This window comes from Nycticebus coucang, chromosome 7 (assembly GCF_027406575.1).
Source record: "Nycticebus coucang isolate mNycCou1 chromosome 7, mNycCou1.pri, whole genome shotgun sequence".
Taxonomy (NCBI): domain Eukaryota; kingdom Metazoa; phylum Chordata; class Mammalia; order Primates; family Lorisidae; genus Nycticebus; species Nycticebus coucang.
Genome location: NC_069786.1, coordinates 129,490,190 through 129,514,500, shown reverse-complemented (window position 1 = coordinate 129,514,500; position 24,311 = coordinate 129,490,190). Strand labels below are relative to the sequence as shown.

General features: G+C 49.5%; 1 protein-coding gene across 1 annotated transcript in view; it reads right to left on the bottom strand.

Annotated features, from left to right (window-relative positions):
• The window catches only part of EFHD1 (EF-hand domain family member D1), a 44,786-nt gene that overhangs the window by 16,580 nt on the left and 3,895 nt on the right, over positions 1–24,311 (bottom strand). The window contains exon 2 of the mRNA XM_053596730.1: positions 4,744–4,891. Coding sequence (XP_053452705.1) covers positions 4,744–4,891 — 148 coding nt within the window. The remainder of the gene's footprint in view (positions 1–4,743; positions 4,892–24,311) is intronic.

The window sequence follows — 24,311 nt, the reverse complement described above, 5'->3', positions numbered from 1 at the left end:
TCCTTATTTGATTTTATTGCCACCACCAAGCGCCCCTGAGTGACGATCCCTCCTATTGCCCGGCCTTGTTTGTCTTCCTATTTATAGTCCACAAAGACGGGTATTTTGTAGAAGAACTGGAAAATGTCCTAGCTATGACTATGATGCCTGAGTGGGGGAGGGAGGAGAGGTAGGGACAAAGGGACAGAGGGGGATCAACAAAGCTAAAGAGCTCTTTCCCACACAGCTATCGATGCTTCTGATACATTCAGGGAATTTTTAACTCCAGGGCTCTGGGTGGTGATGCAAACACTTCCCCATATTAGTTAGAACTCTTAGATTGCAAGTGACAAAAATAAACTTGTTGGCTTAAGCAATAAAGGAGGTATTCGTCATATGAAATGGACGTCTCAAAAACGCAAGGGTGAGGCTCAGTGGCCTGGAGAAAGACTGGAACAGGCTCTGAGGCAAAGCTCTCAGGGCCGGAAGGGACACCCCCCTCATCTCCCGAGACTGGTCCACATGGCTGAAAACAGCCATCTCACATGGAGTCCGTGTCCAGGATCAAGCAGCTACAGAACCAATTCGGAGCACTTCAGCCCCAATTTCAAAATCCCAGGACAGAGAGAGAGTCAATTGGCCTAGTTCGGGGGTCCACCTATGGGCCATTCAGTCAGGATCAGGCAGGCAGGGGACCCAGCACAGCCAGGGCTGCCAGGGGCCCCCCAAATCGGCATGCTTGGGCTGCTCTAACAAATGCCACAGACTGTCTGTCATAAACAACCGGAATTTTCTTTCTCACAGCTCTGGAGGCTGGACACCCTGACCAAGGTTCCAGCAAAGTCAGTTTCTGGTGAAGGCCCCCTTCCTGGCTTGCAAAAGGCATGAGAGAGAGCTTAGTTCTCACAACAGTCCTAAGGGACTGCTATTCACTCCCCAACCTTAAAGACATAGAAACTGAGGCTCAGAAGTAAAAGAACCTGCTCGGGTGACACAGCCCGGTGTGGCAGAGTGGGGTCTGGCTGTCAGCCCACACTGTCCTCATGATGCCAACACACATGGGCCCTCCAGAGGCTTTGGCACAGACAGAAAGCAGCAGAAAGAGGTTAACAACACGGGTGGGGGGGGGGGCTGGGCTGTGAGGCACGAACGACACATCCTCACACTTCCAGGTCCTGCATGCCTGGGGGGCCACTATGGCTTGGGGCAGATGGAGGATTGAGCACGAATGTCCTTGAAGCTCCTGTAAGGGGGCTGAGAGGCCAACGCAGGAACCCTTGGGAGATCTCCAAGCATCTAACGTCCACCCTGTATGAGAAATGGCCACACCAGCAGCTAACCAAGAGCCACCCAAGCACTGTGGATTCAGAGAGGAGCACCTTTGGGTGGCCTGGGAGTACACGGGGCAGAGAGGGTGTATCTTAGTTCAGTTGGTGAGCACACAGCCCACAAAACAGCCTCTCAATTCCTGTTCCCACAGGTAACAACTGTGCCGCAGAAGCTCTTTCCCCAACATTTCTTCCAAAGCTTCACCAAGGCAAAAGCTTCTACTGTCTACAGCCCTGAGGACTGGGATGGAAAGAGCCAATGCCCTGTGCTGGGCCTGACTTCAGGTCCGTGGCTCCAGCATGAGGAATCCTGAGGGCTACGCCCAACACTATGGTCTCTTGTTTCCACATTTGCAGATTCAGGAAAGACATGGGAAATTTTGGTGCTCATTTGTGGGCAGAGAGAGGCAAGCCTAGTTTGTCATAGCTGGGGATAGGGCTTGTGGCTACCAGTTCAGCTGCAGAGCCCAGGAAGAGCATCTGTCGTGGACAGAAGACCAGTACTTGACCAAAGTTCTCACTATCAGAAACCAGGACACCAGCGCTCCACGTTTTCTGCAATGACCATGGTTAAACACCAGGAAGCAGGGACAGTCCTCTACTCTCAGCTCCCAAAGGACCCACCTGAGACAGCACTGAGAATGAGACTGAAGGAGTTCAGCTAATGCTCTGAGCCTTTAAACCAGAGGTCATCACCAAAGTTACTATAGTACCAGGTGCCACCCTCACACATCTAGAAGTCTTCCAATACAACTCACAAAAACCAAGCATGACATGAAATTTCCCCCCTTGTGGCTTGGTGCTCCTAGCCCAGTGGTTAGGGCACTGGGCACGTACACCAGGGCTGGCAGGTTCCAACCCAGCCCAGGTATGCTAAAAATAACAATGATAACTACAACATCAAAATAGCGGCGTGTTGTGATGGGCACCTGTAGTCCCAGCTACTTGGGAGGCTGAGGCAAGAGAATCACTTAAGCCCAAGAGTTTGAGGTTGCTGTGAGCTGTGATGCCATAGCACTCTACTGAGGGCGACATAATGAGACTCTGTCTCAAAAAAAAAAAAAAAAAAGCTCGGCGCCTGTGGCTCAGAGGCTAGGGCACCAGCCACGTGCACCAGAGCTGGTGGGTTTGAACCCAGCCAAGGCCCACCAAACAACGATGACAACTACAACCAGAAAATAGCTGGGCACTGTGGCAAGCGCTTATAATCCCAGCTACTTGGGAGGCTGAGGCAAGAGAATTGCTTTAGCCCAAGAGTTTGAGGTTGCTGTGAGCTGTGATGCCATAGCACTCTACTGAGGGCGACATAATGAGACTCTGTCTCAAAAAAAAAAAAAAAAAAGCTCGGCGCCTGTGGCTCAGAGGCTAGGGCACCAGCCACGTGCACCAGAGCTGGTGGGTTTGAACCCAGCCAAGGCCCACCAAACAACGATGACAACTACAACCAGAAAATAGCTGGGCACTGTGGCAAGCGCTTATAATCCCAGCTACTTGGGAGGCTGAGGCAAGAGAATTGCTTTAGCCCAAGAGTTTGAGGTTGCTGTGAGCTGTGACGCCACAGCACTCTAACCAGGGCGACAGCTTGAGACTGTCTCAAGGCACACACCAAAAAAAAAAAAAAAAAAAGAAAAGAAAAAAGAAACCTGATGGTCTTGAGACATTTTACTCAAAATAGAAATGGCATTATCAATAAGGTTCTGGGCCATTTGGGGCTCAGGCTGTGGAAGCTTTGCACACTTTTCCTGGAAAGACATTTGCACATGAAAATCTTTGCTGGCAATTTCAAAGACAAAGAAGCCCATTCTTGGACCATTTTGGGCGGGAGGGGTCCCCGTGGGCACAGAGTAAGACCACATTTTTACTATTTTTAAATGCCTACTATAAAAATAAAAAAGGTTTATTATTATATGTTTCAAAATAACTAAAAGGGTAGAATTGAAATGTTCTTAACACTTGGACAGGTGCGGTGGCTCAAGCCTGTAATCCTAGCACTCTGGGAGGCTGAGGAGGGTGGATTGCTTGAGCTCACGAGTTCAAGACCAGCCTGAACAAGATAAAATCCCATCTCTAAAAATAACCAGGCAGCATGGCAGGTGCCTGTAGTCCCAGCTACCCAGGAGGCTACTGTGCCCAAGAGTTTGAAGTTGCTGTGAGCTATGACACCATAGCAATCTACTGAGAGTGATAAGTAAGACTCTGTCTCAAAAAAAGAAAGAAAAAAAGATATGTTCTTAACACAAAGAAATGATAAATATTTGTGATTGCATATATCCTAATTACCCCAATTTGATCATTACACATTGTACGCTTATATTGAAATATCAGAAATATGTGCAATTATTATGTATCCATAATTGAAAATTAAAAAATTTAAATAAGAGGTTTAATATATAAAAAGTGCAACATTATAAATCTCCAAAAACTCCGCATCCTTAAATATCCACTATGAATATTTTGGTGAATATCCTTCCAGATTTCTTACTGTTTTACCCAAACGAGGCTATACTGGTATACTATTCCACACTGATTTTTAGTTTCTTGCTCATTTTCCTCAGGCCAGCACTGTGGTCCACTATCTCCTTAAATACATACATATGTATATTTGTTTCTTTGTTTTTTAGAGACAGAGTCTCCTTCTGTTGCCCAGGCTGGAATGCCATAGTACAAACATTGTTCACTACAGCCTCAAACTCCTGAGTTTAAGTGATTCTCCTGCCTCAGCCTCCAGGGGAGCTGGAACTCCAGGCACACACCACCACACACAGCTAATTATAAAAAGTCTTTTGTATGGCTCGGCGCCTGTAGCTCAAGTGGCTAAGGTGCCAGCCACATACACCAGAGCTGGTGGGTTCGAATCCAGCCCGGGCCTGCCAAACAACTATGACAACTACAACCAAAAAATAGCCAGGCATTGTGGCAGGCACCTGTAGCCCCAGCTATTTGGGAGGCCGAGGCAAAAGAATCACTTAAGCCCAGGAGCTGGAGGTTGTTGTGAGCTGTGATGCCACAGTACTCTATCCAGGGTGATAGCTTGAGGCTCTGTCTCAAAAAAAAAAAAAAAAAAAAGGATTCTTTAAACCCGTATATGAAGTCATAGACAGACCCTTGATTGACTAACACATCAAACTAATTAGAATTAACATTGCAAAAAATAAATAAATAAATAAATAAAAAGTCTTTTGTAGAGACTGTGTGTTACACTGTTGCCCAGGCTGGTCTTACACTCTTGGCCTCAAGCAATCCTCCCACCTAAAGTGCTAGGATCACCGGCATCATGATCCACTAACCCCTTTAAAAATATTTTTAAAGGCAGAATTGTAATGTAGGTAATTACCCAAACAATGCTTTAGACAGGAAAAACCCATTTGTACTCCAAGGGACAGTAAATTTGAGGGTCCTCCCAGGGACACCCCCAGGGCTGGCAATACACAAGTACCTCCCGGAAGCTGAGCTTGCCATCAAAGTCCTCATCCACCTCCTTGATCATGCTCTTCAGGCCCAAGTGGGTCTGGGGGGCCCCCAGTTTCTCCATCATCAGCTTCAGCTCCATGAGGTCAATGAAGCCGTCTCGCCCAGCGTCATACCTGTAGGTCACAGGAAGGCATGGCCAAGACATAAGGACATTTGTTACTCTACAAACCCCTGGTCAGAAAGGACCATTCCTCCTCTAAACACCTTTGGGCTTTGTAGGACTCAAAGTGGACCCTGAACTTCATGATGGTTTACCTGTCTTTTACCTCAACTAGGCCATAAGTTTTTAGTGTGTGAAAAATACGCCTTTTTTACCTTTATTTCCCCCAGTGTTGGTCCACAAACTTCAACTGAGCACCTCCTGGGAGCACGCCCCTCCCACCCAGAAGGACTGACAATTCTGGGAGCCTCGTCTTCCTCGGTCACTGCCCCTGCATCTCTCCCAAACCCATTTCCAACAACCTGCCCTCATTGTGCTCTTCCCGGGAGTTCCTTTCCATCTGTGCTCATTCACGGCGGTGACCCAGGCCTGGCCCTGAGTTCAGCTTTGTTCTTCACCCTCTGGTTCCCTCTCTCGTTTCCAGGTCTGAACAGTCACATCTGTGTGGGTGACTGCCCCCGTGCTCGCTGTCCCCACACTCCCAGTCCCTGCCTGGAGACAAATCCAGCCTCACCAGGTGAAGGGTCCAGCCTTGTGCCCTCCTCCCAGAGTTAGCCATCTTCAGCCCTCTATGCTCTGCTTTCTCATGGCCACTCCCCCACTACAGAGTTTCCTCAGGATCCCCAGGCTCCCTCCATTCAAGTCATTCCTGATTCCTGCTACCCAGATAGCCTTCGTTGCACAGGTAAGAACACCTTGCTTTAAAAAGCAAATCTGGGGCGGCACCTGTGGCTCAGTGGGTAGGGCGCCGACCCCATATACCGAGGGTGGCAGGTTCAAACCCGCCCCCGGCTGAACTGCAACAAAAAGATAGCTGGGCGTTGTGGCGGGCACCTGTAGTCCCAGCTACTCGGGAGGCTGAGGCAAGAGAATCGCTTAAACCCAGGAGTTAGAGGTTGCTGTGAGCTGTGATGCCACCGCACCCTATCCAGGGCCATAGCTTGAGGCTGTCTCAAAAAAATAAATAAATAAAAAGCAAATCTGTTGGGGCAGCGCCTGTGGCTCAAAGGAGTAAGGCGCTGGCCCCATATGCCAGAAGTGGTGGGTTCAAACCCAGCCCCAGCCAAAAACTGCACACACACACAAAAAAAGCAAATCTGTTCACAAAAGCCAAAAGGTGCAAAGTGCCCACAGACATCCATATAGTGGAATGTTATTTGGTGATAGAGGAAGGGAATTCCAACACCTGCTATAATATGGGTGAAGCTGGAGGACATGCTGCTAAGTGAGGCGGGATGAAAGGACGAGTTCTAGGCTGAGGCAAGAGAATCGCGTAAGCCCAAGAGTTGGAGGTTGCTGTGAGCCGTGTGACGCCACGGCTCTCTACCGGAGGGCGGTACAGTGAGACTCTGTCTCTACAAAAAAAAAAAAAAAGAAAGGACGAGTTCTGTGTGATTCCCTTAAACGACGTTCCTGGAGAGGTCAGATTTGCTGAGACAGAAAGTGGAAGACTGGCTGCCCGGGCTGGGGGAGCGGACGAGGAACTAGCGTTTTGCAATGAGGCAAAAGTTCTGGAACTGTATGGTGATAATGGTGGCACAGCTGTGAGCTATGATGACACCACTGTACTCTAGCCTGGGCAACAGAGTGAGACTCTATCTCAGTCAATCAATCGGCTCAAGCGACTAAAGCACCAGCCACATACACCTGAGCTGGCGGGTTCGAATCCAGCCCAGGCCCACCAAATAACAATGACAGCTGCAACCAAAAATAGCCGGGCCTTGTGGAGGGCGCCTTTGGTCCCAGCTACTTAGGAGGCGGAGGCAGGAGAATTGCTTGAGCCCAAGAGTTGGGAGGTATCTGTGAGCTGTGATGCCACAGCACTCTACCTAGGGTAACAGCTTGAGGCTCTGTCTCAAAAAATAAAAAAATAGAGAAACCAAATTTCCTCACTATCCATCTGTCTCCTCCCCAACAAAACCCCACAATTACTGAGAACAACCACCATTACCCACCGCCCACCAAGAAATGTAGCCTGTGGGCAACTAGATCTCTAATGCTGTGGGCTGGAGGTATTTAAGGCCCACAAGAGCTGACTGGGGAGGAGGCCCAGGAATTCCCAGACATGCTCCATTCCAGCCCGTTCCACACCATTCCTCCCACCCAGCTGCCCCTTCCCTGCCCTCCACTGTGGCCTTCCCATCCCATATCCAGGAGCTTGGAGAGATGCCTGCCTCCTCTTCAGCTGTCCAACAGAGACAACTCCATCCTTTTGTGGAACTCAACTCTCACCATCTTCATCAGCTGGGTACTGGTTAGTCCAGCGGCCCTGTGCTGTGCAACCCCCTTTACTGCAAGGCCCTAGAGGACGCAGAAGAGATCCCCAGCTGGCTGATGTGCTGAGCTTTGAGGAGCCCGGAAATGATGCCAAGAGAACAAAGCCAGACAGAAAAGGCCTATTGTTTGATTCCATTTATATGATATGTCCAGAAGAAGCAAATCCATGGAGACAGAAAGACTAGAAGTTGCTAAGGGCTGGGGGAGAGGGAACTGGGGAATGACTATTAGTGGGTACAGATTTCTTTTCAAGGTAATGAAATGTCCTAGAATTAGGTAGTGACGATGTTTGCACAACTTTGTGAATATATTAAAAACCACAGGATTGTACAGTGAATTGTGTGATGTCTAAATTATATTTTAATAAAGCTTTTTTAAAAGTAAAAACACAAGTAAATGAGGTCCATCCCCAAGTGACTCCCTGGAAATCATTGCTTCCCTTTTTAAAGTGCTCACAGACCATGCTTTGACCATACTAGATCCTGGGCTTGTCCACCTGCGATTCAATACTGGGCCCAATTCCTGGAAACTCAGAAGCACCTTGCTCATTTCCAGACCTGGGACACTTGTCCTTCGCCATTCGCATCTCTCTCAACGCCGGCCCTCAGCAACTCCTAGCCTTTCTCCGTCTCTGTGGATTTGCCTCTTCTAGACATTTCATGTAAATAGAATCGTACAGTAGATGGTCTTTTCTGTCTGCGTTCTTTTCACGTAGCATATTTTCGAGGTTCACTCTTTATAGCATGTATCAATCAGCACTTCATTTTAACAAATAATATTCTGCTGTATCAATATCCCATATTTTGTTTATGAACTCAACAGGTGATGGACGTGTGAGTTCTTTCTACTTTCTGGCTAGTATAAATAGTGCTGTTTTCTACAAGTGTCTGTGTGGCTATATGTTGTGTTCCTTTTCTTGGGCATATACCCGAGACTGAAATTGCTGGGCCACAGGCTCATTTACTTTGATTATTGTGCTGTTTTGTGTGTATGTATGTGTGTGTGTGTTTGTTTTTGTTTTTGAGATAAGGTCTTGCTCTGTCACCCAGGCTGGAATGCAGTGGCCTGATCATTGCTCACAGCAACCTCAAGCTCCTAGGCTCAAGCGATTTTCCTGGCTCAGCTTCCCAAGTAGCTGGACTACGGGTGCACTGGTGTGGATCTGGTTATTTTTATTTTTTGTAGAGACCCCTCAGGGAGGTCATGGGCCTGGTTAGTGGGATTTCAGACCCTACATAAGGGTAAGAGGGCCAGAACTGGGCCGTGTGCATGGAAATGCAAGAGACGGGCTTTATCTAAAAGCAAGGAGGTGCTTTTTGGCAAAACAACTGACTAGAAGCAGACCTGAAACGTAAAGAGAGCTCATCCAAACAGGCTGGGTGGAACAGGCTCTGTTACATGGAATCCTAGTCAAAGGCCCCTTCAATGCTGAGATTTGGGGATGATGTCTTCTGCTTACTGCCCAGCACACATATGTTCCAACAAAGTTCATAGAAGTTCACTGAAGCAATGAAGGTGGTACTTTTTTTTTTTTTTAAAGAGATAGGGTCTTGCTCCGTCCCCCAGGCTGGAGTGTAACAGCCCAATCATAGATCACTGTAAGCTCTAACTCCTGTACCTATAGCTAGGACTATAGGAATATGACCCGCACCTGGCTTTTTTTTAGTTTTTCAGAGGCAGGGGTCTTGCAATTGTCTAGGTTGGTCTCGAACTCCTGACCTCAAGCAATCCTCTGGCCTTGGCCTTCCAAAGTGCTGGAATCACAGGAGTGAGCCGCTGGGCCTGCCAAAGGTGTGCATGTAAGGCGCCAATCACTTGGGCATGAACAAAAGAATGTCAGCAGAAAGGAAGGAAGTGAAGGGAACTGGAGAGTAATTGAAGCGCTTCGGTGTTAGGAAAGAGGGGTGCCCCAGGAACCGGAGAGGAACCCGCTGGGAGGAGGGAGAATAAGCAAAGGTCAAGGAACAAGGCAGTGATTTGTCCTCAGCCTGCTGGGAGAGGAAGGAGCAGGGTCAGGGTTTCCCAGCTCAACTGGGCTGGAGCTGGCACAGCCTCCCACAGACACAGGGGCTGGCACCTGTGAGGTTCTGCCTGACGGGGCCCAGTTAGGGGTTCTAACACCAGGCTAGTAGTAGGGGAAGTCATCTGCTTACTCCTCCTCTGGGGTTCAGATTGAGAAGCATTAAGAAGACTTGGAAACCCTTCCTTTTAGGCCCTTAAGCCACAAACATTCTTCAGGCATAACAAAAAGGTCAAATAGGGAGGTGCTTGTGGCTCAAAGGAGTAGGGCACCGGCCACATATGCCGGAGGTGGTGGGTTCAAATCCAGCCCTGGCCAAAAACTGCAAAAAAAAAAAAAAAGGTCAAATATAGGCCAAGTATTCAGAAAGGTCTTCAGCAAGGTGTGGGCGACAAATCGAAGAAATTTCCCATTATTTAAATGAGCGAGGAAATATGGTTCAATCTCTTGGAGAGTATATGCTTGGAAGCAGAACCTCACCATCCTAGTAGGTTAGTAGGTAAAGCCCAGAAAGGAAAAAGGGCTGTTGGTGCTCTGCTGGAAGCCACGGGGTTTGTGTGTGCTTGCATGTGTGCACAAGTGCATGAGTGTGTGTGTGTGGGAATAAAGGGAGCAGCGGATGTGACTGTGTAGACAATTGAGACAACTGCAGACAACACGAAGGAGACATCTCCAAGGAATCCAGCCACCCCCTTAGATCCCAGATGCTTGTAAAGGCTGCTCTCTTTTGTTCCTGCTGGAAGCATCAGCCAAGTGCCATTTATTCAAGTCCTGGCAGGACTCTAAAGTGACCACATCACTGGCATCCTCCTCCCCCTCCATCCCCTGGAGCTGGGATTTGTATTCTTAGAAGCACATCTTTCTCTCTTCAAAGTGACCCTCTCTGTGGGTTTGTCTACAGTCACTTCCTTCCGGGCCTGGATTTGCAAGACAGTCAGGAAAAAAAACTCAGTGTCTCTTTTCATCATATTACTATTTTATCTGCTCCTCTCAGAACACCTGATGACTACATAGTACGCTGTACACAATAGGGTTCAAAACATTTAGTAGCTAAACTCGTCTACTTCACCATGCACAACATGCCGTCTCAAGTATTAATACTAATCCTTCTGATCTTACAACAGTCCTGTGAAGAATTAATAATAGCCGCCGCCTGCCTTTATTGTTGATGGAGAGCTTACAAAGTGCCAGACACTTGCTAAATTACCTCGTTTAATTCAGCAGTGCTGAGAAGTGCTAATTAGTAGCCCTGCTTAATAGATGGTGACAACTGAAGTAAGGGACAAAGCCATTTCCTATGGATCAGAACCAGCCTGGGATTTTCAACAGATGCTAAGGTTTCTATGAGAGCCAGGAGGCAGGAAAGATCATATACTGAGTTTGTACTACGTACCCCGAGCTTGAAAAGGGTAGTGGAGGCACAGTGTGTGCTCAATGTCCTGGTGAACAAGTCACTATTTTAACTGTGAGAGTTACACTTTTCGCAATTGATGTCAGAAGACTCAGGCAGGAAAGATAAGAGTCAAATTTCCAAGTCCTGAATATTTGTGAATTCTGATTTCGGCCTCAAAGCGTGGTCCTGCGGATTACCAACACATACAAAGAAATTCATGGTGGGCCCAGAGGAATGTTGATGCTGCCATCTCACAAAAATCTAGAGGCTGGCGGGATGGCTCCCACCTGTAACTCTACACTCTGAGAAGCTAAGTCCAAGCCTCAGAAGTTCGAGATCAGCATGAGGAAGAGTGAGGCCCCCCAAACTACTAAAAATAGAAAACTAGCCAAGTGTTATGGTGGGTGTATAGTCCCAGCTACTTGGAAGGTTGAGGAACATTTGAATCTATGAGTTTGAGGTTGCTGTGAGCGAAGCTGAGACAAGTGTACTCTAGCCCAGGTGACAAGAGCCAGACTATGCCCTATGGGGGCGGAGGGGAGCACAAACCTGGAGAAACAGTCTCATCAGCAAGGCCCTTCAAACAAATTTCACCTGATTTAATATTTCAACAGCCCTCTGAGGGATGTGGTCCTGTTTGGCTAAGGAAGAAACTGAGAGCAGGCAATGTCAATCTGCCCAAGGTCGTGAGGCCCTGAAGTAGAGGACCCTGGGGCCAGGAGGTTAGGTTTGTGGGGAGATTTGATGTACTATTCAGTCCTCAGGATGCCAAAGTTAACAAAGACAGTAACTGGGAAGTTAGATATTTAAAAGATAAAAAAATGAGATAAGGGGACAGAGCCTTTGGCTCAAAGGAGTTGGGCACTGGCCTCATATACAAGAGGTTGCGGGTTCAAACACAGCCCTGGCAAAAAACAAAAAAAAAAAAATGGAGATAAAGGCCTTCCAGAAGGACATCAGTTAGTGCCTCACATCCAGCAGCTCAGTGGCTGAAGGAATCCAGAGGTGAGAAGCCAAGTCTCCAAAGCAGGGCCCAGGGGGCAAATCACACTGGGGGAGCAGGGACATTCCTTCTTAATCTGCTGGAAGGTCCAGTCTTCAAGCAACTGCAGGCAAAACCCCTTTAGATAAGGCCACCTGTAAACAGATCATCTCAAACCACACTTTTGCACCTGCAGGAAAAGGGAAAGGTGAATGCTGGCGGATTAGTTTTTCTTCATTCTGGAAGTGTCGTCTGCTTTTCCTCCCCCCATGAAAATGCCATCACATTCCTTCAATTTAAATCCAGGCCTGTAGAAAGGAAACCCACCCAGAACAGCTTGCTCCGCACTCCCTTCCCCCAGGGCACAGATACCATTCCCAGTGCTGGGGCACCCGGGAGGGAGGCCCTACAGAACCACAGCTGCTGGGGTAAGTCATGGGGCTTGCAACTCCCCACAAACCTGGCCTAAGCCTGCACCCCCTTCTTACTGCAAATCCTCACCATCTTTCCTTTTCCTCTCCACATCTTTCAAATGCTCAGCTTCCAGCTCCTTCTCTACCATCATCTTAGCTCCTTTTCCCCCTACAATTTAAATTTTTTTTTAGAAATTCTCAGTAAGGTTTATTAGTGGCAAATAATTACAATCAAAAGTCAAATTTAACAAATACGCTTAATGAATAAATTCTTAACCAATATTAATTGCTTATAGCCTATCCAGCAGATATGTTTAATAAGTCAATAATATTAATTCCCATTGTAGATTATTATTTTTTTTTTTTTGTAGAGACAGAGTCTCACTTTACTGCTCTCGGTAGAGTGCCGTGGCGTCACACGACCCACAGCAACCTCCAGCTCCTGGGCTTATGTGATTCTCCCGCCTCAGCCTCCCGAGCAGCTGGGACCACAGGCGCCCGCCACAACGCCCAGCCATTTTTTTGTTGCAGTTCGGCCGGGGCTGGGCCTGAACCCACCACCCTCGGTATATGGGGCCGGCGCCCTATTCACTGAGCCACAGGCGCCGCCACCCATTGTAGATTATTTTTTAAAAATATAACTGAGTCAATCCCCTGTAATACTTGAAAGTACAAATATAAATTAAATACAGTTCAAAAATCTTTATAACACTTATAACAAAATAGTTTATAAAACAAAGATAATTTTAAAAGAATTCCTGTAATTTATTTAACGCAGATTTTTCTTATTAAAGGCAACTGAGGATGTTATTCCAAGACCCTGAACCATGTTTGTTTCCTGGAGCTTCCTGGACTTGTGACCTTCTCCCATATTTATGGTTTTCTAGGTCTTTTTCATCTTTGTATTCTCCAGCCCCACTGGCTCTCGGGACGGCCCTGCAGTCACAGACCTGGGTTTAAACCCAGCGCTGCCACTCACTCTGGAGGCTTGGGCTATCTCTAATTCAAGTATGCCGAGATCCTGTGCCTTGGAGAGTCATAAAGGGCCACCAGAAATAGCACTCCACATTGGCACTAGTAAGCAATCAGGGGAGAGGATTATTTTTAAAAAGTAGTACCTGACTACAGTTATGAAGGGGAAACAGCTTCCAGGGCTTCTACTCAGAAGGAAGGGCTGCCCACACCCAAATGGGCCTCCAAACAGCCTCCTCATCTTAAACACCCGGAGAAAACCCAAACCCACCATTGGTCCCTGTGCTGCATCTCCGTGACACCTTACTGGGTGACTCTCACAGCCCAGCCCTATCAGAGGATAAGGCCTGCCTCCCCAGGGCCCACAGGAAAGGCTTCTCAACTTGTTTAACATTTAACAGTCGGTCAAGGCCACCACTGAATGGTGGGGTAAGGCGAGACGGGCTGAGATCCCTGACCATTGGGCCTCGCAGTTTGTGCCCATCACTTGGGAAAGCCTGGCCCAAGGGGCCCAGGTAACCACTCCCTCACCCACGAAAGGCCAGCTGGCAAGGGGACAGCAGCAAGGGACAGGGCTGGTTTCCAAGTCTGCCTGGATCCGGACCCCTCCTCAGCCCATGAATCACTTATTCTTTTGGCTTCCACTGTGCAGAGCCCCTGGGTTTTCTAGGTTTTCACCTCACCAGAATAATCCTGCCCTTAACTGAAAGAAAAGCCAAGCTAGCCAGCCTTTGTCTGCCAGAGGCTCAGCCATCAGAAACTCCCCAGGGATCCCCCTCAGGCAGGGGTTCTCAGGAGTGTGGCAGTGCCCCAGAAAATGCCTTAGTGTTAGGAGGGAGTTGCCTGTGCCCCAGAGACCACCAGGGCACAGGAGCACCCTACTTTCTCTTTCCACAAAGGCCTGGTATGGAAGTCCCCCACTGCCGTTTCAAACAGCTAGGTGCTAACCATTCAAAATGGGGTTCCTGGACCACAGTATCACTGTCACTCAGGAACGTCAGAAATGCAGGTCTCAGCTGCACAATGGGGCTCGTGCCTATAATCCTAGCTTAAGAGTTTGAGACCAGCCTGAGCAAGAGGGAGACCCTGTATCTGCTAAAAATAGAAATTTAGCCAGGTGTTGTAGCAGATGCCTGTAGTCCCAGGTACTCAGGAAGCTAGGGCAGGAGGATCGCCTGAGCCCAAGAGGTAGAGGATGCTATGGCACACACTGTACCCGGGGTGGTGAGACATGCAGATTTCAGGCCCTACCCAGACCCACGGAGTCAGAACCTGCAGCCCTGGCTCTTTGATTATGCCCTCCAACTGGGGGTCTTTTCAGGGGCTCTCTGGGGTTGGGAGGGGATGAGGGCCCTTCCTGACTGTACCTATCCAGATGAGCCTCCCTGGTGTCACAGGACTGCTGTCTGTCCCTCCTCCAGGTGCCCCTTGCCTGCCCAGTTTTCCAAGTGTCTATAGGTGGGTCCCCCTTGGCAGTGTAATCACCTGCTCCTCCTTCCTGCCCACTTGCTGCAGGCTAGAAAACAAGATTCCCTAACTTTATAATTGCATGCAAAGTAAGAGTAAGCAGACCCTGAAAGGGGGCCCAGGAGACTGTGAAGTCAGGAACAAAAGCATTAGCCCAAAGTTTTCTGATTTCTAATCAGACTGCCCACAGTCCTGCAGAGTGAGCTCCCGGCTCTCCTTGCCTACAAATACTCGGTTTACTCACTGCTCTTTCACAACCTGGCTGGCTCCACCTAGGTCCTCTCCAGAGCATAAAGCACAAAGACAGTCCCAGTGGGAAGCAGATTGCAAAGAAAGAGTGCAAGGAGGTAGCTGGAGCTGAGGAGGACTAGTTGACAGGTGCGAAAGTACAGAGCCATGGGAATGCGCCACGGTCCCAGGCAGTTCCAGGGCTGCCAGAATGTCCCAGAAGGGAGGAGTGGGGACAGTTCACACAAAGCACTCCGGGATAGTTGTGTCTTCCAACAGGGGCAACTCCCAAAAGAGTTTGAAGCAGGGAAGCAACATGAGCTGACTGTCTCAGAAAGACTCGCAGCTCAGCAAGCAGGATGGGTTTCTCAGAGGGGAGAACAGACTAAAGTAGAGGACCCAGCTGGCAAGGGCACAACAGTCCTGGCCACCGAGGATGCAGGGCCAGCGACAGAGGCAGGGGGAGATGACGGCAGTACTGGGTGTAGGCTGAACCCCAGCTTCCTGTCCTCTGCGCAGAGCCAGTGCTGCAGGGCTCACTTCTGGCAAATTCCTTTCCTTTTCTGTAAGAGGCCAACATTTTTTCCAGCTGCAGGAGCTAAGTGGAGGCTGGGACCCCCCCCCCCCAGTCTGGCCCTAGCGCCCTGGGTTTCCCTGCACTGTGTCTGGAAGTTCCTCTAGAAAGCGGAAGGCAGGACAAGCTGGAGCACAACCTCCACCACTACCTGTCTCGTACTGTGCACCGGGCACCTTGACAGACAGCACAGGTGAGGCTCAGCCAGACAGCCGCTACCTAGGCTCAAGACAAACAGCCGGAAATCTGATTTGTCCCAAATGTGTGCAGTGGCATTACCCTGCCCCTGCTGAGGACTGTCACATGGATTCAGAAGGAGAGAGGGCAGCGGGTGATGCAGGGATGGTGACTGGTTGCACCAGCTTCCCCAGCCTACGGAAGTTTCAGCTACATGCAAATTCTCCCACTGACGCCAGCAACCCAGTGCGGGAACAATGCGAACCAGCCTCCAGGACCACCCCAAAGGAATATGCTGATGACAATGAGGGAACAGGTCAGTAGTGAAAAGTTCTCACTCAAATGCCAAGAATGCTGTGACCAAGAATGACCTGGCCCAGCAGCACAGACATAACAAGGGACAACGGGGAACTGGGGCAGGCGCAGAGGGCTCTGCCTGAAGAAGGCCGAGAGTGGCTTCTGGGGTCAGACTTCCCTGGCTCAAAGCCCAGGCTCCATCACATGCTGTGCTGGGTGTCCCTGGCGAGTTACTTGAACTCTCTGGGCTTCCCATTCCTCCTCTGTCCAGCTGTTACCAAGATTAAAGACAAACCTGCTCCGAGCAGAGAGGCCATAACAAAGCAAGAGTTCACTGTCTTTGTTTTGGCTAATAATATCTCTTTAAGAGGAAGATTGTCATCCTGGGTCTCTCCCTTTGAAAAGGAGCACCCTTGCTGAGTTTGTGTGAACTCCGGCTGGCTGGGGACTTGGTTTGGGAACAAGGAATGGAATGAATAGATCTGGAAATTTCCAGTTCCAGAAAGGGGGAAGAAGGAAGGGATGAGGTGCCCCGTTGGAGCCTCCCCTGAGCAATCCCTGCAGTGGGAGTGCTGAAAGGCCTGTCCCAACCCCAGGTGTCTAACGAGCATCTTGTGGATTCTTTGCTGGGCAGGTGCAGTAACGAATGCCTCCCCTGAGCTGCAAACACTTCCCAGAAAAATTCTGATAGGACAATCTTGGAGACACCTGGAGCCAGCCTAGAGGTGCCCCTGATATTCCCAGAGCCCTGTGGACCCTGGGCACAGATGTACCCCAAACAACACAGGGTTTCCATACTCAGACTCCATCAAGGCCAAGCAAGGGCTGCGCAGGGCTTGGAGGCCAAGGGCACACACACAACTCGAGTGGACCATGGGGGACTCAGCAATAGCTCTGGATGGGGAGGAAAGGCATCGGGGCTGGCATTGTTTAGAAGCTCAGAGTTTCAATTCTTCACCCTCCCCTCTTCCCCGCCAGTGGGACCATGCCTGTGTCCCTCCTCCAGGCACACACCGCCTTACACCCAGCAGCCCTCAGTGGAAAGAACCACAGACTGGAACCCGAGTGCCCTACTTAAGGCCCTGACTGCACACCAAGTGGTCATGCGATCTCACGGACAACCTGAGACGGTGGTCACTTACCTCTTTCCACGTCTCACTTACAGGCATGTACCCATGTGGATCAGGGGCTCGGCTCCAGTGGGACCCCACTGAAGGCTCACAGTACTTCCCACGGACACCCCCCGCCCACCCACGGCCCAGCAGCAATTAGGGCCTCAGTGCAGCTGCAGCTGGCTCAACTCAGAAACCCCTACAGGGGTCAAGATGGCTGTTCTGTCATGGCCCTGGCTGGCCCTGGGGTGGGTGTGAGGACTGCAGGAAGAGATTAGCCACATGCAATCATAAATATCCCATCTCTGCTTTCCCAGGGCAAAGTTGACAAGGACAGGGAGCCTCATAAGAATCACTAACGACAGACCCAAGTATGATCAGTTGGAAACCGGAGGGTGAGAGAAAGGAGTGGGGGCCGGCAGCCCAGTGACAGTGGGCAGCAGGCTGGGGAGCCAGTGAGAGAGGGGAATGTAACAGCCAGTGGGGGGAGCTGTGGGTCTTTGGGCAACAGGGAGCTACTGAATGTTGTATGCTGCCCTCTTTTTGACCCACAAAGGCTTCTTTTTTTTTTTTTTTTTGAGACAGGGTCTCATTATGTCACCCTCGGTAGAGTGCTGTGGCATCACCGCTCACAGCAACCTCGAACTCTTGGGCTTAAGCGATTCTCTTGCCTCAGCCTCCCGAGCAGCTGAGATTACAGGCACCCACCACAACACCTGGCTATTTTTGTTGTTGTTGTCATTGTGGTTTAGCAGGCCCAGGCTGGGTTTGAACCCGCCAGCCCTGGTGTATGTGCCCAGCGCCCTAGCCGCTGAGCTATGGGCACCGACCCCCACAAGGGCTTCTTAAGAGGGAAGCAAGATAATGAGATCTGGCCTCTAGGAAGGTCTTTCTGGCTACAACATGTGGATGGATGGGGGAAGCGGCTGCCTTGGGGCAGGTGGTCCAGCAGCAGAGCCCAGAGGTCAGGCAGTCTGCAGAGACTGACAGCCATGGCCCTACCCAGCTGTGTGGAGGTTAGTGCCAAGCATGGTTGAGCTTTGGAGCCTGAGAAGCTGGAAGCTGGGAATAACATTAATGAGAGAGGCTCACGACACAGGGGCAAGAGTACCAGCCACCTAGGTTCAAATCCCACCTCTACCACTTACGAGATGTGTCACATTGGACAAGTTACCTGGCTTCTCTGTGCCTCAGTAAAATGGGGCTGATGATGGCACCCCCGAAAGTGTCGTGAGGAGTGGATAAGTCCCCATGTGTGCAGCTAGGAACAGCTGCACGTGGGAGATGCCCTGTTGGCAGTGGCTGTCGGTGTTGTGGTGGAGGCAGTGCTCAATAAAGTTGGCTGGTATAGGTATGGGGACATGAGACATTTAGAGAGAGGGCAGAGACCCTGTCATCACCAAGGCCAAGCTGGGAGGAGCAAGGCCAGTACCTTTCCAAGGCCACACAGAGTTCACCAGGTCCCCATGGCAAAGAGCCTGTCAACAGCCAGATGTTTTTGACAAGAGCTATCTCAAGGCACAAAGAGTGTTCAGTGAGCAGTGTGGGGTGGGGTAGAGCCCTCTAGCCCTGGGGCTGGGTCAGCGGCATCCCTGGGGAGGTGAGGAGGTGTCTGTTATTTCAGCACCAGGGAGGGGCACAGTGGCCAGCCCTGGGCACCTTGTGGCAGTTTTTAAGTCCTGATCAACCTCCTACTTCCTGCAAACCCAAAGTAAGTTGGCAGAAGGCAGAGGGTGTGGCTGGGCCACCTTGGATGGGGAGAGAGCAGGCAGCCACACCACCTGGATCCCACTCCAGGTGCAGCTGGAGGGAGGCCCCTGCTCCCCATTCACCCTGCTGCAAGGCTCCACCTGGCCTAGAACCAGGAACCAGCTGAAAAGAGGCTGCTGCCCCCACTGCCACTGGCGACCTAGGTCTTAGCTCCAAAACCAAAGAATTTATCTTCCTTCAGCAACACGGTGGGGTGGCTGGGTGCTAGGCTAAGACTGAAAGAAAATAAAATGGGCCTGAACACCTTCCTACACCCTCGCCTATGACTTGTACAAAAGCCTCCAAGCCGGGAAAAGGGCACTTAGCCACAGAACCCCAGGCAGCCCCTAAAGGAATGAGGGACATCAAGGCAAGGTGACTCCCGGCCACAGATGTGGGAAAGGCTGATAACTGAGCCCATGCCCAGATTCACAGGGCTCAGGATTCAGAAAGTTCCAGTGTTACTGCCTAGAACAGGGGCTGGCTAACTGCTGCCAAGTTATGCTCACAGAGTTTCACTGGCACCACCATGTAGATCCACTCACACACTGTCTGTGGCTGCTTTCCTATCACAACGGCAGAGACGAATGCGGAATAGTGGTGCCCACGAAGCCAAATAGACTGACACCCTTTATAGAACAAGTTTGCTGGCCCATGGCCTAGAAGGAACCTGTGAAGGTCATACAGCCCATCTCCCAGCCCCCATAGCTTCCAACTATTCCTAACTGCAAACCTCCCTCCGAGTGTACCTCCAAAGGGAGAAGTTCATATTTTCTTTCCATTTCTCTATTACAGCTATGAGAAAGCTCTGGCTCCCCACAGCTGTAGATTCATTTCCTTGAGTCCTTATTGGCCATCTCTGCCATCAGAGGCCAAGGTCAGGTTCTCAGCCCCAACCTCTCTCTAGGAGGCTAGCCCCCAGGTCTTTGATGCTGCTTCCATCAGGGCCCAAGTCCCTTCCCAGTCCTGGCTAGCTGCTCCTCCCGGCCTGTGTCCAGATGACCAGGATCCCCTCCCGGCAGCTTCACAGGATCTGCTGAGCAACATGGACCATGTCTCATGCGGGTGGCAGGTGGCTCCTCTAGGACTGTATCCCTCAGCTGACACGCAGCATGGTTTTTTGTTTGTTTGTTTGTTTATTATTAAATCATAGCTGTGTACATTAATGCAATCATGGGGCACCATACACTGGTTTTATAGACCATTTGATATATTTTCTTTTTTTTTTTTTAATTTTTTTTTTTTGAGAGACAGAGTCTCACTTTATGGCCCTCGGTAGAGTGCCGTGGCCTCACACAGCTCACAGCAACCTCCAACTCCTGGGCTTAGGCGATTCTCTTGCCTCAGCCTCCCGAGCAGCTGGGACTACAGGCGCCCGCCACAACGCCCGGCTATTTTTTGGTTGCAGTTTGGCCAGGGCCGGGTTTGAACCCACCACCCTCGGTATATGGGGCCGGCGCCCTACCGACTGAGCCATAGGCGCCGCCCAACCATTTGATATATTTTCATCACACTGGTTAACATAGCCTTCCTGGCTCAAGCAGCGTGTTAAACCCCGATCACTGTCAGAAATCTGTTGAGCTTCTAAGGGGCAGAGACCCTTCTGGATCAATCTGTATAATCCAGTACCAGGCAAATGCTTAGCTGAATGAGTGAGTGAATAACTCATAGTCGGTAAGTGAGAAGGAGATGGATTGTCACCATCATCACATGGTACCATGGGAGCAGACTTCAGCAGACGTGTGGACAGTGCTGGCCATGGAAGCCCAGAGCTGGGAGCACTGGAGAAGGAGCCACAGAAGGTCTGTGCAGCCTTGGAACCATGAGGCACTCAGAGGCCTTAGGCCCATGTCTTGGCAAGTCATTGACCACAGGTCAGGTTCCATCTCTCTGGAGGTGAGACTTGGTCCACAAACTCAGATGTCCCATATGCAGGCCTTCCCAAGAACATCTAGGACTTAGGACCAATGGTGCCCCTTGGTTACCAACACTCAAGGGATGCAAAAGCAGGAGGAGGTGACAGAGGCTTGTCCAAGGAGACCTATAAAATGTGGAGGACTAAGTGCAATGGCTCATGCCTGTAATCCCAGCATTTTGGGAGGCTGAAGCAAGAGGATCACTGGAGCCCAGGAGTTGGAGAGCAGCCTGAGCAACATAGAAAGACCCCACCTCTACATAAAATACAAAAATTAGCCAGGTGTGGTGGTGCTGATGTGGGAGGATTAATTAAGCCCAAGAGTTTGGGGTTGCAGTGAGCTATGATGATGCCACTGCACCCTACCCTGCGTGACAAAGCAAGACATTGTCTCTAAAAACAATAAAACGTGGAGGCCACCAAGCACAGCAGGTGCATGTGTGTGTGAACACACACGTATACACATATAAGCATGCAAGGGTGCCTTTGATATGCAGAGGTTCATGAAGCCAGAAGCCAAAAGCAAGCATGGGCAAGCTCCGCATCACCACACCTCAAGGGTGTGCTGGGCTCCCCAGATGGAATCAAGGACAGGCCCAACAGCCAATCGCTTCTAAGACTGGACGCTAGGTCATTCAGCCTATCTCTGAGCCGCAGTAGTCAGCTATACCATGAAACCATGCACAAAGTAGCCCCATGTAAACCCAAACCCTCCCAATTCAATGGAAGAAGTATTCCTATTTACAAGTTGGACCAAAAGGTATCACAGGGCTGAGAGTAAAAAGTCCCCTGGACTTTACAGCTTTGAAATCTGACACTTTTTAACTAACCTTGCAAGGGAGAGGAGGGAAAGGGCTTTTCTTTTTCATAATGTAAGACTTTAATAACTGTTTTCATCACTCAATTTCAAAGTCTCCTCACTCAAGTGTTCATAAGATGTGATGGCTCTGTAATAAGCATGGTGGAGGAGACATCAGGAGGGAAGCAGGTGGGGACTGAGGCATGAGGAGGGAGAGGAAACTCCCCACAAAGACAAAACTGAGTTCAGACAAGCCCTGGGTCCTCTTGCCCCACCTATTAATTCAATATAGTCAATGTGCGAACTCGAGTGCAGGTGAGGAAATTTCAAATCCAACACGAATCGCCATTGACTGAAACTATAGTCTGGCTGAACAAAAAGTTCACCTTTGGTCAGCACCTGTGGCTCAAAGGAGTAGGGCGCTGGCCCCATGTGCCGGAGGTGGCGGGTTCAAACCCAGCCCTGGCCAAAAACTGCAAAAAGAGAAAGCTCACCTTTCTCTAGTTGTGGGGAAAGCGCTTAACTTTGTCTATTTATTTTATTTCCATCCACCTTCTCCCTTTTTAAAAAAAATTATTTTAGTTTTTAATTTTTTTTTTATAGACAGGGTATCACTTTGTCACCCTGGCTGGAATACAGTGTTGTCAACATAGCTCACTGCAGCCTCAAACTCCTGGGTTGGAGCAATCCTCTTGCCTCAGCCTCCAGAGAGGCTGGGACTACAGGCACCATCATGCTCTGCTAATTTCTAAATTTTTTGTAGAGATGAGGCCTTGCTATGTTGTTCAGGCTGGTTCTCATTTTCAAAGTCAACTCATTGGCAAGATTAGGATACCCAACATGAGGGCCCCCTCATCTCCACCTCCCAAGTAAACCTCCATAAGAGGCCTCTCACCTCTTTGGCATATTCCCAACCTGTATCTCTTTCTCCTTCTCTCAGAAATAAGACTACAGAGGAAAAAAATAAACTGGGTGAGGGTGCAGGGGCGTGGTGAGAAATGAACTCCACCGCAACCTTGCCTTTTTGGGTTTCAATGGTGTCTTAGCCATTTGGGTGTTGGCAGGGCGTCCATGACATCACCATTTTGGATTCTTAATAAAAAGACAACTTTCCCATGGCCAATCACTCCTCTTCCCACCCTCTCTTTGGGGAATTGAAACACAAGCTTTTAGTTTGCTGCAAAAACACCACAGCTGCATTTTTAAGATGTTGCATTTGGGTCCTGCCTTTAAGTGGCTGCCCTCATAGACTCCCTTTGAAAGAGGGCTCTGGATAAGTCCGGGGTAATTAAAATTTCCTGTCTAACCTTGACTGCTCCACCAGCTCACATTACAGCCACGGACACACACTGCAGAGTCAGTTTCTTCTGGGCCTTCTCACTCTTCTTTTAAAATCAGGCCACTATTCTCTTGGCGCAGGCTATCCAGTAACATGCTTGGAAACGGAGAGGGAACTTTCTCTGGCCAGGCTGACGATGCCTCTGGCTTCCCACACTCATTAGCAAATTCTCTTTCTTCTACAACATACTATTTAGGAGTCGGGCTCATTTGTGCTAGGTACTAAGGACACAAAGACAAATGACACCCACTCCAACAACCCAACGAGCTCAAAGGCTGGGAAAGATCCAGTTTAGGCCTTGGAAGTGTAAGAAATCTAAGCTAAATACTTTTACATAGGAAAATCAAATTTGAAAGATCAAAGCATTCACGGTATCTGTATGAATCTATCTAGCCCTGAACAAAAAGAACAGGTGTACTTTGTACTGGTCTAATCAGGTTACACACTACAAGGGGCAAAATGAATTAAGGCGACGTCAGGATGTGAATCTAGAAACTCGGCTTAAAAGTGAAATTCTTGCTGAAAGTAAGTGTGCTCCTGGCATGAAGTGGGGAGGGGGTTTGGCTGGTTTGCTTTTGTAGTTAGTTGGAAAATCCATTCGAATTAGACTTGGGCTTTGAGAAGACTGATCATCTTCTGATGGGGGTGGGACTCATGTTGGCTTTGGACACTGAGATTCTGACCTTCCTAAATCTGAAAGCCTCCTTGGAAGAGGCTTTCCGTCTCTAGAGATGGTGTTGCAAGAACTGGGTGGCTCTTCTCACTCCCTGGTCTGAGCTGAAGAGTGAACCAAAAAGTTCATGTCCACCTGGAACCTAAGAATGTGATCTTTTTTCTTTTTTGAGACAGAGTCCCACTGTATCGCCCTCTGTAGAGTCCCGTGGTGCCACAGGTCACAGCAACCTCAAACTTTTGGGCCCAAGAGATTCTCTTGCCTCTGCCTCCCAAGTAGCTGGGACCACAGGCACCCGCCACAACGCCTGGCTGTTTTGTTTTTTTCTTTTGCAGTTTCTGGCCGGGGCTGGGTTTGAACCCACCACCTCTGGCATATGGGACCGGCGCCCTACTCCTTTGAGCCACAGGCAGCGCCCTAGCTGGGCTTTTTGTTGTTGCAGTTGTCGTTGTTGCTTAGGTGGCCTGGGTCGGGTTCGAACCCACCACCCTCAGTGTATGTAGCTGGCACAGTAACCACTGTGCTACGGGCGCCGAGCCTAAGAATGTGATCTTATTTAGAAATAGTCTTTGAAGATTTGTAGCAAGTTAAATTAAAATGAAGTCATATGGGATTAGGGTGGGCCCTAAATCCGATGACTAGTGTCCTTATCAGAAGGTCATGTGAAGACACAGAAACACACACAGAACACCAGGTGGTGATGAAGGCAGATGTTGTAGTGACACCTCTTTAGCCAAGAAATGCCAAGGACTGCCAGCAACCACCAGAAGGTAGGAGGGAGGCAAGGAAGGATTCTCCCCTAGAGCCTTCAGAGTGGGCATGGGCATGCTGGCACCTTAATTTCAGACTTCCAGCTCCCAGAACCATGAGAGAATATGCTTCTGTGGTGTTAAGCTAGCCAGTTTGTGGTATTTTGTTTGGGAAACTAATACCCTCACCCAGCAGTGGAGCTAACTAGTCCCTTCCACAGAACCCAGCAGGGCAAA